The 14,875-nt window shown below is 54.4% G+C and overlaps 1 protein-coding gene across 3 annotated transcripts; it reads right to left on the bottom strand.

Moving 5' to 3' along the window:
- Window positions 1–1,054: 1,054 nt before the first annotated feature.
- Window positions 1,055–8,070, bottom strand: IQCD (IQ motif containing D). Of its 3 annotated transcripts, XM_042023782.1 has the most exons (5): window positions 8,020–8,070; window positions 6,484–7,257; window positions 5,042–5,275; window positions 2,838–2,909; window positions 1,055–1,918 (listed from the first exon to the last, which is right to left on the bottom strand). In XM_042023782.1, exons 2-5 carry the CDS (start codon window positions 7,069–7,071, stop codon window positions 1,646–1,648), a joined length of 1,167 nt encoding a protein of 388 aa, XP_041879716.1. In that variant the 5' UTR covers window positions 7,072–7,257; window positions 8,020–8,070; the 3' UTR covers window positions 1,055–1,645. The 3 variants fall into 3 exon arrangements, with proteins under 3 accessions (XP_041879716.1, XP_041879733.1, XP_041879723.1); XM_042023799.1 differs by lacking the exon at window positions 2,838–2,909; XM_042023789.1 differs by lacking the exon at window positions 8,020–8,070 and having other exon boundaries at window positions 6,484–7,605.
- Between the last annotated feature and the right edge of the window lie 6,805 nt (window positions 8,071–14,875).

Below are 14,875 nucleotides of genomic sequence, written 5' to 3'. Positions count from 1 at the left end.
TTCGTGCAGGGGGGCTGAGGAGGTGGGGGGGGGGGGGGGGGAGGATTGAAAATTATTCCATATAAATCTTCCCGTAAAAAATCCTCGTGGGTGCTGCCTGCCCTGATTGGAAGTAAAGCCCCATCCTACTGTCCTGCTCACCTGCTCCCTCCACCTGCACACGGGCCTGGATTTGTGCCTGATGTGGACCCTGTCCACAGGGCGCTGTGGAGGACTGTGGGCCTGTGGCAGGTGCTGCCCGGCCAGATGTCCCCATATCTGCTGAGGGTTCTTCCCTTTCCTTGTTCCCCTTTCTCTTCACAGGCATTTTTCCCCTTCCCCATTCCCTCTTCCCTTTTCCCTCTGCCCTTCCTTCTTCCCCCTTTATCCTCTCCCCTTCATTCCCACCCCCCCCATCATAGATCATGTCTCACTCATCTGCCTGATCCGCTCTGATTCCTCTGATCCCATTATCCTTATCCATCACCTTCACACACTGTCCCAGCCAGGGGCTCAGGGGGCTCCCCCAGCCCTGGGAATTCTCCAGAGAGGGCACTGCACTCCAAGCCTCAGGATCCGGGCTAGGCAGCTCCGAGAGTGAAGGATACCCCATGCGCTGCTCTGGGCTGAGCTCCTGCCTCTCTGGAGCTGGGTGAGCCATTCCTCCCTGGAGAGTCCTTCAGCCAGGAGCACTAGGGACACTGAGGCAGCCTATGGGGCCAGTCCTGCATGGGGTCTGCAACAGCCTGAGAGTGCTTTGGACTCCAAAGACTGTTTTTCAGAGAGCCCATCCCAGTTCTACCCGCTGCCATGGGCAGGGACATCTTCCACTATTCCAGGGTGCTCCAAGCCCCATCCAACATGGCCTGGAACCCTTCCAGGGATCCAGGGGCAGCCACAGCTGCTCTGGGCACCCTGTGCCAGGGCCTCTCCACCCTCACAGGGGGAACAATTTCTTCCCAGTATCCCATCCAGCCCTGCCCTCTGGCAGTGGGAAGCCATTCCCCCTGTGTCCTGTCTTTCCAGGCCCTTGTCCCAAGTCCCTCTCCCACTCTCCTTACAGTGCCTAAAGGGGCTTTAAGATCTCCCTGGAGGCTGTTGGTGTTTGGAAACTGAAGTCTACCTGGACAGGAAATGTCCTTCTTGATGTAACTACACCCCAAACTATCCACGTGGGTACCAACTTCTCAACGTCTCACAGATCCTGGCATTTCTTGTGGCTGCCAAGAAGGGAACACACCTTCCTTGGGCATATCTGAGGGGAGAGGGGCCTCTGCTCTCTCCTGGGAAGGGAGGCTGCAAGGAAGGGCCTTAAAGTCAGGAGTGGGCTGTCAAATCCACATAAGCAGGACTTGACAGGATATGGGGAAATGGCCTCAAGTTGTACCAAGGGAGGTTTATATTAAATATTAACAAAGCTTTTTTCATGGAAAGGGTCCTAAAGCCCTGGGACAGACTGCCAGGGGGAGTGGTAGAGTCACCATCCCTGGAAGCGTTCATAAAACATGTGGATGTGGCACTTGAGGAATTGGGTTGGTGGTGAACATGGTGGTACTGGCTTGACTCGATGATCTTAAAAGTCTTTTCCAACCTTAAAAATTCAATGCTTTTATCTGGAAGAGCTCAGACACAGCAGTTTTGCCAGGGAGAGAAAAGATTTAGGGCTTTATTTCTTGCCCCTGCCCTTGCCCTTGCCCTTCTTCAGTTTTGACTTGTAGATGGACCGCACCAAGTAGCCTTTCCAGAAGGCCTGGATGTAGGTGGCAGCATCGTTCCTCCTGGCAGCTTCCCGTGCAGCTTCCTCTGCCTTCTCCTTAAGCATCCTGCGCTCCTCCTCAATCTCAGTATACTCCTGGAGCAGCAGAGCGTGTTTCTCCATCAGCAGGGCCAGCTGGGCCTTCTCCTCGTTGTAGACAGCCTCCACCTCCTCATACGTGGCCTGGCAGGACAGCAGGGATCAGGGACAGCAGGTAGCAGCTCCTCCCCACATTCCCAGCTGAGGGTCCTGAAACCCATCCCAAAGCCATGGAACCTCAACTGGTTGGAGCCTTTCCAAAGGGATTCAAAAGGAAGGCATGTGCCCAGTACCCAGGGAGTTTCCTGAGGTGCTGGGTCCCTTGATGCTCCCCTGAAAAATGCTCCCACAATGGAAGATTTGGGGAACCAGGAGTGTGGAGGTGGGTCTGCCTTGACAAATTCTGCCCCAAACATGGGGCTTCTGCTTCTCCATAGAGAAGGAAACGAAAATAATCCCATTATTAAACATTTGACAGGGGGATCATTCCTTACAATTAGCAGCAGCTTTCAGGCCCTTCCCTGCATTTTGCTCTGTTAGGAGTCCAGCAGCTTTCATCCAACCCCATAAATACTAGAAGAACAGGAAAGCCACAGGGGCCTTCCCAGAGACAAGTTTTGGGGGTGCTGATGTGACCCTCAGCCTCTTATGGCTCAGCTGGGTGCAGGCTGTTGGGTTCCTTAACACCCAGCACATCCCCCAAGGATCCAGCAGGAACAAGAGCAGGATTTGGACACCAGGTAGGGCCACAGGGATTGAGGATTGGAGCAAAACTGAAAAACCCGTTTCCTGGCATCAGATGGACATCACTGGCAGAACATGGTGACCCATTTGCCCTCAGATAATGTGGGATTTAGCAGTGGATGTAACTTTTCCTAAAGCCAAAGCAGCAGAGGACTCCTGGACATGCAGGCAGGACAAAGATCCCTTTCCTGTAGTTCATGTGGATGCAGAACTGCCTCTCATTTCCATGGCCTCCTGGGTAAGAGCCAGGTGTCCCTTTGGACAGAAATCTACCTGAGCAAATCACCTCATGGCAGAGCAAAGCACTTAAAGCCAATACCTGTTTTTCTGCCATGTCTGTGTCATATTTCTGGACCCATTTCTCAGTTTCCCTCTCTGTTTTGCACTTTTTCTGAAACACAAAACAAGATCAGATCCTTGCAGACATCTGAGGCCTGGTAAGAAGTATCCTGAGTGAGAAAACAGGGAAGCTTTGACCCCCAGCATCATTTATATCTGAGTATTACACCTCCTCCCGTGACAAGCTTCCCTCAGCTGACACATTTGTGGTTTGCCCTGGTTTGAGGATTCTCCTGGGACATTCCCAAAGGGCTTTATTTGGTTTACAGCATGGAGCTGGGGGGCTGAACAGCACTGGGAAGTTGCTTTCTGCAGGAAGAAATGAACGTGTCTGATGGAATGTGGCAAGTCATCAACAAATTGAGGCAACCAGCCTGAAACTGAAGCAAGAGAGAACTGCAAAACATGAATGTGGGACAGAAAGTACTCAGAAGATGGTGTCTTTTAAAATAAAGAGATATTTCTGGCTGTAAAACAGTTTAGCTGTGGCTGTACTGCTGTATAACCTGGGGCAGTTTACCTCCAGCTCTGGATGTGTGCTCTGTGGAATCATTCCTGCTCCATTTCCTGTGCGGCACTGCCCCAGGATGTCCCAAGGGCTCCCAGGCCATCATGAGGTCCCACCTGACCTATTTAGACCACAAGTACAACTTGTACTTGCTGAGGAAAGGAGGCCTCTGTGGTCAGCAAATGCATCTGCCCGAGTGCTGGAATGAGCTGAGCTCTCTCCACAGGCAGCCCTGCTGTGGCAGGAACTGCAGCAGGAGCTGCCTCACACACCCACTCTGCCAAAGATTCTGGGGGTTGTACCGCAGCTCTACCTTGGGTTTGATGCTTTGTCAGTGCCCAGCCCTCCATGCTGTACCCCCCAATGCTTCCTGCCCGTGGGAGGTTGTGCTGGTTTGGAGAGAGTACCCAGGATGAGCAAAATTAGAAGAAAAGTGCCCTTTTTCCAGTTCTCAGTTCTCTGTGTCACCAGCATGTTCTGCTCAGGGCCTGCTGCTCCCGTTCCTCCTCTTGTATCTGCTCAGCCCTGGGGACAAGGACTTTGGAGTGCTGGTGGCTGAGGGCTGGCCATGCCTCAACCCTGAAATCTCCTAAGCCCTGGGAAGCAGGGGAGGGGGGATTCTGCCCCACCTGCAGAGCTGTCCCAGCCCTGGGGCCCAGCACAGGAAGCACCTGGAGCTGCTGGAGGAATCCAGAGGAGGCCAAGGAGCTGCTCCCAGGGCTGGAGCCCCTCTGCTCTGGAGCCAGGCTGGGAGAGCTGGAGGTGCTCACCTGGAGAGGAGAAGACTCCAGGGAGAGCTCAGAGCCCCTTGCAGGGCCTGAAGGGGCTCCAGGAGAGCTGGAGAGGGACTGGGGACAAGGGATAGAGGGACAGGACACAGGGAATGGCTTCCCACTGCCAGAGGGCAGGGCTGGATGGGATATTGGGAAGGAATTGTTCCCAATAGGAGGAGGGAGGAGGGTGGAGAGGCCCTGGCACAGGGTGCCCAGAGCAGCTGTGGCTGCCCCTGGATCCCTGGAAGGGTTCCAGGTCAGGCTGGACAGGGCTTGGAGCAGCCTGGGATAGTGGAAGGTGTCCCTGCCCATGGAAGGAGGGTGGAATGGGATGGGCTTTAAGGTCCCTTCCCACCCAAACTATTCTGGAATGATTCTATGAAATCACATTTCCCCCTCTTTTAGGCCAACCTGACTCCTTGGCTTGTCTATTCTGCCAAGCTGGGCAGAGCAGGACCTGCTGAGCCCTCAGCATCAGCCCCTTTCCACCTTGAACACTGAATCAGCTCTAAAAGATGCCTTTCTACCAGGCCCATATTGTGTTTGCTCTGCTCCCCCTACAGCAGATCCCTGGTTTCTCACTATCCCACACCTGTCCTGCTCCAGCCTTGCTGCCCTGAGCTCTGCCCAGTGTCACAGCACAGTGTGAAGGTGTTCCCAGAGCCAAGGCAGCCAGCAGGAGCAGGACCTGTGACAGGCTCTGTCCCTGCTGTCGCTGCAGGGCTGCTTTCCACTGGAATCAGCAGAGCATGAGGACAGGGCGGGTGTGCTCTGACAAACACCATGTGCACCCTGCCAGGAACGAGCAGGGACCAAGGAACTCCTTGCAGCAGCCAGGAGCCAGAGCTGACAGCTCTGCAAACAGGCTTAAACCTCCTGTCCCAGAGCTTTCCTCCCCTTTACCTTCCTGAGAACCAGCTCTGAGGCTCGATGCTCCAGCACCAGTGCTTTGAACTGTGCTCTCAGGCGCAGAACATCCTGCTCCAGCCTGGCACACATGTCTTGGGAGGCTTTCTCATCCTCTTTTTGCTGCTTTTCCCCTTCCTTTGTGATCTGCTGGATGTCAGCCTTGCACTCCTTGGTCAGATTTTCCATGCTGCTTTTGAGGTTTTCAATCTTTTTGTCCTTGATGTTAATCTAGACCAGAAGACAAGAGGAATACCTTTGGGAACTGCTCCTGAGGCATAAGGTGGGCAGGAGAAGAAAGAACCTTGTAAAGGCAGAGGAGATCCAAGAAGAAACCCTCAGGAGCCTGCTCGGGTAGCACCAAGGACCTGCCACTGCCAGCTGAGGGAAGAGTTAGATTTACACAGGAGCTTTGGAAACGTTCCCCTGGCTCCTCTGGAAACCTGTTAGTAAAGGCACAGAGTGAACAAACCACCCCGAGCCCCACTGGCACTGCCACCTGAGGCGCAGCCAAAACAGATTCCCTGGAGCAGCCCTGTAGCTCCCTCAAGGGCTGGGCTCCAAGTGACTGTCTGGGGGACACAGCTCAGGGAGGGAGATCCCCAGCTGGGATCAGTGAAACAGATTTATTCACCATGTCCTGGACAAGCTGCCAAATTGCACATAAAAATCTCAAGTGTCTCGATTCCTAGAACTCCAAGGAGCAGAGGGAAAGGGGAAAGCAGGCCCTTGGCTCTGCCAGCAGTGAGTGCAGGACAAAACCTTCTCAGCCAACCTTCTCTTGCAGGGAAGAGAAAGAGAAGCACAGGCAGAAAACAAAGGATTGTTGTCAGGAGCTCTGGGCTTGGCACAGCCCACAGGCTGGGAAAGTGCCTGGGAAGTACCCAGTCAATTATCTGCACCTCAGCTGCAGATAAAATTAAAGATTCATGTAATTCATGTAATCACTGATTAATCACAAATGCTCCAAGGCAGCTGTTAGAGTTGGGAGTCACAGAAATGTTGATTTTAAGCAAGAGTGAAGACAGAGCAGATATTAAAAATGGATTTTAATCAGAGCAATCCCTCCCTGTAATGACTTTTCATTCTTTCAGCAGCAGGGAATGAAGCAGCTGGCACTCTCACCCTGCCAGGATACCACCACAGCAGTTTGTACCTGTCCTGACACTCCTCTGGAACTCAGGGACTTATGTTGTTTAAGGTGGCTGGTGACAACAGGTTCAAAACATGCCAAATTCGAGTTTTTTAAAAAATCAAGCATGCAATAAGCCCTTTTCATTATATTTTGCAAGAAAAATACTAATTTTGAGTTTAAGATCTGGTTTAGAAAGGATTTCTGAAACTTGCTCTTTGGGAACTGCAATAAAGGGATCGGTTTTTAGTTACCAAAGTTTTGCTCCAGTAACACTGTTGGAAAACACATTCCCACAAGATCATACCTCCTCATCTCGAGTCTGGATGGCTGCTTCCAGCTCTGCCTGTAGTGCTGAGATAGTTTCCGTGTTTTTCTCAATCCGGAGGGAAATGTCTTCCATGAATTGAATCTTTTCCTTCTCTTCATCAGGACTGGTCAGGAGCCTCTCAAGTGTGAAATCCCGGAACTCCTTAAAGGCTTTGATAAACACATCAGCTGGTGACTGTCTCACCCAAACTTCGTATTTCAGTCCATGGTAAAGCAAGGGGTTGGCCAGGAAGAGCCTCAGGGTGTTTCTCAGGGAACATTTCAGGTGTTGCTCCACAGCTCTCCTTCTCTCCTCATCTCCAGGGCTGGTGAGCAGGTCCTGTATTTCCACTGAAAGCTTCTGAAGCTCCAAAAGGCTGCTTGTGATCTCAGGTCCCAGCATCCTAGCAAACCTCTCCAGGGAGCCAATAATCCGTGGGATCAACCTGGTGATCTCCAGCTTGACAACGGCCTCGTCAAAAACAGTTAGGATTCCTTCTGTCTCTGTGCTATCAGGCTTTAACTGGCGTGGATCTAACACCTTCATAACACTTAATGGGATCCCTGCCTTCCTTGGAGTTGCCATGACCTTCACCAAGGTTCTTTGCTTCACGAGGATGCTTGGAATGCAGCTGGATCCCTGTTGCCATGGATTCAGTTAAACACCAGTGGGCTGGGTGGTTTGAGGTTTAGAAAAGACACAGCAGCTCTTACACAAGGTGAGACTGGAAGAAATCAAGGTCCCTGTGCTGCTGCTGTCACTCCCTTCTCTCTAAAAGGAAAACACGGGGACAGCATTAGAGAAACAATGTAAATTGGGAAAACATGAGAGTTCGAGATTATGCTGGAGTTCTCTCTGGGTCTGGGCAGGGGGTCAGGACATCGGGTTGTGGATTAGAGTTGGTCTCTGTCCCAAAGTAGCTGTCAAACACCCATGGGAAGGGGGTGATGGATTCCTGGCTTTAAAGGGTGGTGGGGAGGAAGCTCCCAACAGCTTCTGAGTAGCAGCTGAGGTGGAGCAGCACAAGCTGCAGCTCTGCAGTCCCCAGAGGGGTCTGGAGAGGGGCTTGGACAGCCCTGGGGCCACCTGGGAGGGAAGGGGAGGGCTCCCAGTGGGAAACCTCTATGGGAAACCTCTATGGGAAACCTCTACCCTTCCAGGCCTGTCCAGGCCAGAGGGATGAGGTGGGAGAGGGGATCTGGCAAGACTGGCAGGGACAGGGGAAGAGGAGGAGAGAGGGAGGGGATGGGGACAGCTGTAGCGGGGGGCCCGACAGGGAGTTTAAAGGAAGTGAAGGGTCCCCTCGGTGTGGGTTTGGGACAGCGGGAGGACCCAGGGCCCCCGTCTGAGGGGTGATTCCCGGTGGGGAGGACCCCCGTGTGAGGGGCGGGCAGCTCGGGGGCCGGTGCGGGAGGACCCGGGGGGCCTATGGGACCAGCGGCCCTGGGACATCCCGGGGGTGGGACGGGGTGTCTCAGGAGTCGGCTACTGGGAGATGCCGGCTCCGGGTGACCTCCACCCCCTGCAGCGCACTCAGTTCCGATTCCGGCCCCGATCCCGATCCCGATCCCGATCCCGATCCCGGTCCCGGTCCCGAGCCCAGTCCCGCCGTCAGCGCCTGCCGTTGCCAGGCGACCAGAGGGGGCGGGGCCTTTCCCGGCAGTTTATGGCCAGCGACGGTGGCCCCGCCCCATCGCTTGATTGGCAGCGCCGCTGTCCAATGAGGAGTCCCGCGGCGGCGACTGCTACGGGAGGGGCTGTCATGGCGGCCGGGGGGGCTGTGAGGGGTGGGGGTGAGAGAGAAGAGGCGTCTCGTTCGCTCAGGGCTCCCCTGCCCTGTATTCCTGAGAGCAGGACAAATAACCCGAGGAATAAACTTTACCCCCCCGAGGTCATGTCTGCCAGTCGCTGGTCAGCCCAGTGGGTGTCCAGGAGCCCCGAAGGAGCTGTTCTGAAACATCAGAACGCAAGAGAGTTCCCCTAAGCCGCACTGTTAACGTGACTGGTTTTACAGGGCCATAAAAGTGATAATGAAGCTCAGCTGATGAAGATGTGATGTTGTACAGGCTGAGTTAATTGGTTACCTGTGAGTTAATGACGTCTGCGAAGTACATGATGGCCCCCTGAACGCTGCAGTGTAGCCATGCCCTCACCCTCTGCCCAGGCAGTGACATGGATGCCCTCGGGAGAGGAGGATTTGGTTTACAGCAGGAAACATGGCAAAATGCTGAATGCCAGCCCGTGCTCACAGTGATGCCAGCTCTGTCCCTGGCAGGAGCTGGCACAGAGCAGTGGTGGGGTGGCCGTGGCCTCACGGTCAGCCTTGTCCTGGGTCCCAGCCTTTCCTGGCCCGAGCAGCACCTTTACTTCTGTGCAGGGAGTGTCCAAGTCCATGAATTAATCTGCAGGGCCCACTGCTCACACATTCCCAGCTGCTTCCCTACACAAAGCAAATGAGGGGCTGGTGGTGGGAGATGTAGTGGGACCACCAGGGCAGGGCTTTCTGGCCTGGCACTGGTGAGGATGAATGAGGGGACACTTGGCCTTCCTGCCCACCTGGGCATATCTGGTACCATCTCCAGCACCCCCAGGTCATTTTCCTCCAGGCTTATTAGCTGGAGCATGACCTGCATGTGGGTTCCCTCCTGCCCTGAGTGGCTCAGCCAAAGGACTGATTGGAATCAACACCGGGATTGAGTGTGATGGCGAATCTGGGTTTGGGTCCACCCCAAGGTGGGACATGTCCAGCCCACTGTGGGACGAAGGAGCAGCTGAAACTGCAAGTCTGGGCCAGGCTGTCCCGTAGCCTCCAGGGAAAGCACTGACCTGCCCAGGAACAACTTCTCAGGCTCTAATTTGGCAACTGGGATCACACCGGATCTAAATCCAGAAGATTCGTGATTTCCTGGCTGCACTCTGATTGAGAGTCATGGGATTTAAGCACAGCAGAGCTGTGATTTGAGGTTACAAAGGGATGTGCTGTCCGTTGGATATGTCCCTCACAGAGCTCATCATAGCACAGAGAACAGCCCTTGAGACATGGAGAACTGCTGCCTTTCCTGACAAGGACATCAGAAGGGATCCCTGACCCCCCTGAAAGGCTGCCACATGCCCTGCAGATATTTTGGCAATGAAATCCATCATGAAAAGAATGTCTTTTTATTTCCAAAGTTGAGGAGTGTCCTGATTGCTTTGTCTGAAATGTGCCACTGCTCTCCAAGAAATGCAGACTTGGAATTCCTGACAGCCACGACGGAGATGGGATCCACTGGCCAGCGACTGTCACCAGAGTCCCCTGTGTCCCAGTGTGCACAGCCTGCTCAAAGGGACAGCAAGTCCTTAGGACATCCAGGGAGAGAGGAGGAAAAGGGTGGAGCCATGGGTCGCATCCAAACCTCCTCTAAAGTAGGAAAGACTGTGGATCACTGCTGCTCCCTCCTGGATCTGGGTAATTACAGGCATTCCCATCTTGCAGGAGGAGATGGGGTGATGACACACGTTCAGAGCAGCCCCGACTTGTCCTGCAGCTCCACACACTGCTCCAGGCCAGCAGCAGCTCTTCAGCCAGGAAGAAAACCAGGTCAGTTTGGGAGCTGGATGAAACATCACCGAACCTGCGTCAATCCCACCTCATCCAGGATGTAGAAAAACCTCAGATCCATCCTCAAACAATTCCCTGCACCCAAACCCACCAGACTGCATCACTGCCTGAGCCAGAGGTGCCCAAGAATCCAAAGTATGTAGGGCAGATCTGAGCGGGGAAGGGAGAGCCGGGAGCCCCTGGTAGAGCCTGGGCACACCGTCCCCCACAGTTTGAATCCAGCTGCGTTCCAACAGCAGGGCTTTGTGACAGATACCTGAACACCAGAGACTTCCCTGGCCCCAGCTGGCTTCACCCACCGTCCAAATTCCTCTCCAGGTGCTGAATCCCACTCCTCTGCAGCAAAGGGAAGCACAGCTCAGAGCGTGGGAGCTGGCTGGCCAATCCTCTTGGAAAACCATGATCCACCCCAGCTTGGTTTGCCCAAATAATCTCCCTGTTCCTGCTACCACCCACCCCTGCGTGGGACCTGGGAAGGGACATCAAGGAGGGGGATGATTTAAAGTGATTGCAAAATGATGGTGAAAGAGCAGAAGCACACAATGAAGCCTTGCTGCAGGCAACAGCACCCCAACCTGTCACTGCAGGGACAGTCCCCTCCTGCCACCATCCTTTGGCTGCAGCCTTGCATTGTGCTCTGCTGGGAACATGGAGCTGGCACCACACCAAGCCCTGGAGGAATCCGCAGGGCCAACTGATCCCTGACCACATCCTGCCTGCAGCTTTGGCTGCTGTTCCCTCATTCCCATGTCATGCTGTCAGTGGGATGACTGCATCCATATCCTGAACAGGTGGGAAGGAGTTTGCACTGCCCTGTCCCCCAGAGCCTGTCAGAAAGGCCCAAGCAGGGCACAGAGAAACCAGGGAGTCCCTGCAGTACAGAGTTTGCTGAAGGGATGAGTGTAGCGGGGTTGGTATAAGCTCTGAGCTAAAGGACCCAATAAGGAAAACAGGAGGGCTGGAGGTGCTGGGCTGGCTCTGAGAGCACCAGGCTGGAGCTGGGTGGCAGGAGCTGGAGTGCAGAGGGACACAGAGCTGTGGGCAGCTGTGGCACAGGAAAATGTCCTTGGGGCTGTTAGGCCACTGAGACCAAAGTGTGTGAGTTTGGTCCTAATCTGTCTGTTGAGGCCAAGCCTCAAATCCTGTGTCCAGTTCTGGGACCCTCCTGACAAGGGACCTGGAGGGGCTGGAGCATGTCCAGGGAAGGGAACGGATCTGGGAAGGGGCTGGAGCCCCAGGAGTGGCTGAGGGAGCTGGAAAGGGGCTCAGCCTGGAGCAAAGGAGGCTCAGGGGGGACCTTGTGGCTCTGCACAAGTCCCTGACAGGAGGGGGCAGCCGGGGGGGTCAGGCTCTGCTCCCAGGGAACAGGGACAGGAGGAGAGGGAACGGCCTCAGGCTGGGCTGGGGAGGGTCTGGTTGGACATTGGGAACGTTTCCTCATGGAAAGGGTGGTCAGGCATAGGAAAGGGCTGCCCAGGGCAGTGGTGGAGTCCCCGTCCCTGGAGGGATTTAACAGCCCTGTGGATGTGGCACTTGGGGACAGGGGTCAGTGGTGGCCTTGGCAGTGCTGGGGAATAGTTGGACTTGAGGATCTCAGAGGGCTTTTCCAAATTTAATGATTCTGTGATTCCATGAGCAGCAAGTCACAACCTCCATCTCCTAGGCAAAAGCCCGCTGCTTCCTGGCTCTGCCGAGTGGGAACACGCGGGGCTCGATCAGCACCGACACCCGGCCCTGCAGAGCCGGGCCCGGGGTGTGCCAACACCCACAGCCTGCCCTGGGGAACGGTCCAGCTCCAGCAGCTCCAGGGGCTTCAAGGCCACAAGGCTGGGGAGGCAGCAAGGAGATGGCGAAAGGCATCACCCAGGCTTGGGGCTCTTCATCCCAGGGGTGCTGCTGCGTGCCAGGGCTGACTGCCATGGGAATGCTGGGATCAAGGACAGCACCGAGCTGGGGGACCGGAGAAACTGGTGACAGGCTTCTCCCAGCACGGGGAGCACGGGGAGGGGCTCGGAGGGGCTGGGCTCTGTAACCTCCACAACAGAGGAGCTCTGTTAGAGCCCTGCAGCCCCTCTGCTTCCACAGCAAGGAGGGGGACCCATCTCCTGCTCCCCCTGGGGTGCTGCTGCATGCCAGGAACCACTCAGGGACTCCCCTGGTGTGCAGGGTGGGTCCTGCTTGGTTCTAAACCAGTCCTTTTCCCACAGCATCTTCCCACAAGGAAAACCCCAGGGGTGGCCAGCATGGGTCACCCCTGGGTGACAACCTCCAGGCTCCTCTCTGAAAACTTCTGGCATTATTTGCTTTTTGCCATTTTGTTGTTATTCATCTCAATACATCTCTTCTTGGGTTTCAGTCACCAAGCCAGCTGGTGTAGGTGGACACCAGCCTGGCACTGGTGCCTTCATGACCCGAGATGTTCCCTGCCTGCCCTGTCCAGCAGCTGTCACAGTGAATCATGGAATGGTTTGGGTTAGAAGAGATCATCCAGTTCACCCGGTGAACAGCAAATCCCCATTTTCCTGGACAAACCCAGCAGGCAGAAACTGAGAGCAAGAAGGAAGAGTCTGTCCATGGAGAGGAAAGGATGCAGGGCAGATTTATCACAGGTGGGAGGATGAGAGACAACAAGAAGGTGCCTTAAATACTCAGGAGAAGCAAGACTTGATAGATCTGTGGTTTGAAGCCAATTCAGGTGCCAAACTCTGATTTTCCATGGAGTGTTTCTAGAGCCTTGCAGCACCTGAATTGTATCTATGGAGAGGTTAGGGGAAAGTTTGGTGTTTCTTTAAATAATAGTCTTAACAGTAAATGGAGTATTCATTGCCAAGACCTGATGGCTGCTGATTTTTGAGCACTGAGGTGTGACTTGCCTGTGCTGTCCTGGTGCCTGAGCTACACCTTTCCCATCAGTTTTGAGAATCCCCTTCAGAAATCACAGCTAAGGGGCACAGCTTGAAGGTACCAAGCATTTTTCAATTCAGTGAAGGAAACACTTGACTGAGGATGTGACAACAATCTTCCAAGGTCCAATTATTCCCTCAAGGTCACTGGGAAGCATGAAAAATAAGCAGCTTCATTTCAAGCAGACAAGGTTTATGTTATGAAATCCGACACTGTCATGGTGGCTGGAAAACCAGGACACAGTGTCATGGAATACACAGGGAAGCCACAAGGGTCATCGAGTCCAGCTCCCGGCCCTGCCCAGGACACCCCAACAACCCCACCCTGGGCATCCCTGGCAGCGCTGTCCAAACGCTCCTGGAGCTCTGGCAGCCTCGGGGCCGTGCCCATTCCCTGGGGAGCCTGGCCAGTGCCAAGGAAAAACTCCATCCCTTTCACATCGCTTTCCCACTGCCTCACAGGAAAGCAGTCCTTTGAAGAGGTGTTTCATTCCTGAAGCTGCGTCACTGCTCCCTCCCATCCCAGGCTCTCCAACCACCCCATTCCCGTCGATTTAAAAGGGCAGCAATACCAGAATGATCGCGCTGGTTTATTGCTGTAAAAGCAGCCTTGACTTCCTAAAGTTTCTGTGTGCTGGAAGCCGCGGCCGGAGCCGGGGCACGGCCTGCAGGAGGAGCTCTCTGGCCGTGTCTCTTGGTTGCTTTTTTGTCGGCAGCTCCCGCCTCTTCCGAAGGCTTCGCTTCATCCGCAGGCAAACGGGAGGTGGGAGCCGGCATCTTCCCATTCCTGCGATCAAACACTTCCAGGCACTTCTTAAAGTGTTCCTCTGTCTTCTTCCTCAACGCCATCTTTCTCTCCTGTTCTTTCAAAAACTGTTGCTTTAAGTGTTTGTGGAGACGATGAGTTTTCTTTTTGGCCTCATCAAAACTTTTTACCTTTGTGAGAGTAAACATGAGATCTTATTGCCACTCTTCTACCATGAAATAAAGAATTCCAAAGTGGTGCTTGTCTTCGGGAATAGACACATCCCACCAAATCCCTCACCATGCCCAAGGTGATCTCCAAGCAAAAAGCTCCAGTATGCATAATCACAGAATCATGGAATGGTTTGGGCTGGAAGGGACCTTAAAGCTCATCTTGCTTCAATCCACAGGGACACCTTCCATCTGACCAAGTTGTTCCAAACCCCATCCAGCCTGGCCTGAAACACTGCCAGGGATCCAGGGGCAGCCACAGCTGCTCTGGGCAACCTGTGCCAGGCCCTTCCCACCCTCACGGGGAAGAATCTCTTCCCAATATCCCATCTAAACGTAATCTCTTCCAGGATATCATTGGAACAACATCTGAGTCCAGATTAAGTCCATGGCCAATGATGCCTGTAGCTTATTCCAAACCACAGGTGACTTGGAGATAGGATATGACAGCTGTGTCCTGAGGTTAGGATGGAGACACAACCATTCATGTCAGAGGTGGCCCAAATCCAACAATTGCCTTTCCCAACCATTGGAAAGAGCCTTGGCACCCCGTCCTGATCCAGCAGGCTGAAGTCCTAAAGGCCTCCTTGTGCTACAGGGGGCCATGAGCCTTGTCCTGGGGAGAGGAGACCTCACCTTCTCCTCCAGGACGTGCAGCTTATGGGCACAGGTGGAGCCACTTAAGGTGGGCAGGGGGTAGTCCAAGTCCAGGTCCCAGTCTGCAGGGCTGCTCTGGGCAAGAAAGGGCTTTGCGTCAGAGGCCCACAGACCTGCTCCCAGAGTGTGAGGGGCCCCCAGCCCTGTATGAGGATCCCCCAGCCTGGTGTGAGGGTTCCCCAGCCTGGTGTGAGGGTTCCCCAGCTCCAGGACAGTGTGAGGGTTCCCCAGCCTGGTGTGAGGGTTCCCCAGC

Source organism: Corvus kubaryi, unplaced genomic scaffold (genome assembly GCF_017639235.1).
Source record: "Corvus kubaryi isolate FWS band 111438036 unplaced genomic scaffold, C.kubaryi_AGA036_p1.0 127, whole genome shotgun sequence".
NCBI lineage: Eukaryota > Metazoa > Chordata > Aves > Passeriformes > Corvidae > Corvus > Corvus kubaryi.
This window is presented reverse-complemented; position numbering and strand designations above follow the sequence as displayed.

What these genes read in the sequence shown, in the direction of transcription:
- IQCD (XM_042023782.1), bottom strand. Translation starts at nt 7,071, where the DNA reads ATGGCAACTCCAAGGAAGGCAGGGATCCCATTAAGTGTTATGAAGGTG. An exon ending in TCCAGACTCGAGATGAGGAG is followed by an intron (nt 5,276 to 6,483) that starts GTATGATCTTGT and finishes CTTCTGGTCTAG; the next exon opens with ATTAACATCAAGGACAAAAA. An exon ending in CAGACATGGCAGAAAAACAG is followed by an intron (nt 1,919 to 2,837) that starts GTATTGGCTTTA and finishes CTGTCCTGCCAG; the next exon opens with GCCACGTATGAGGAGGTGGA.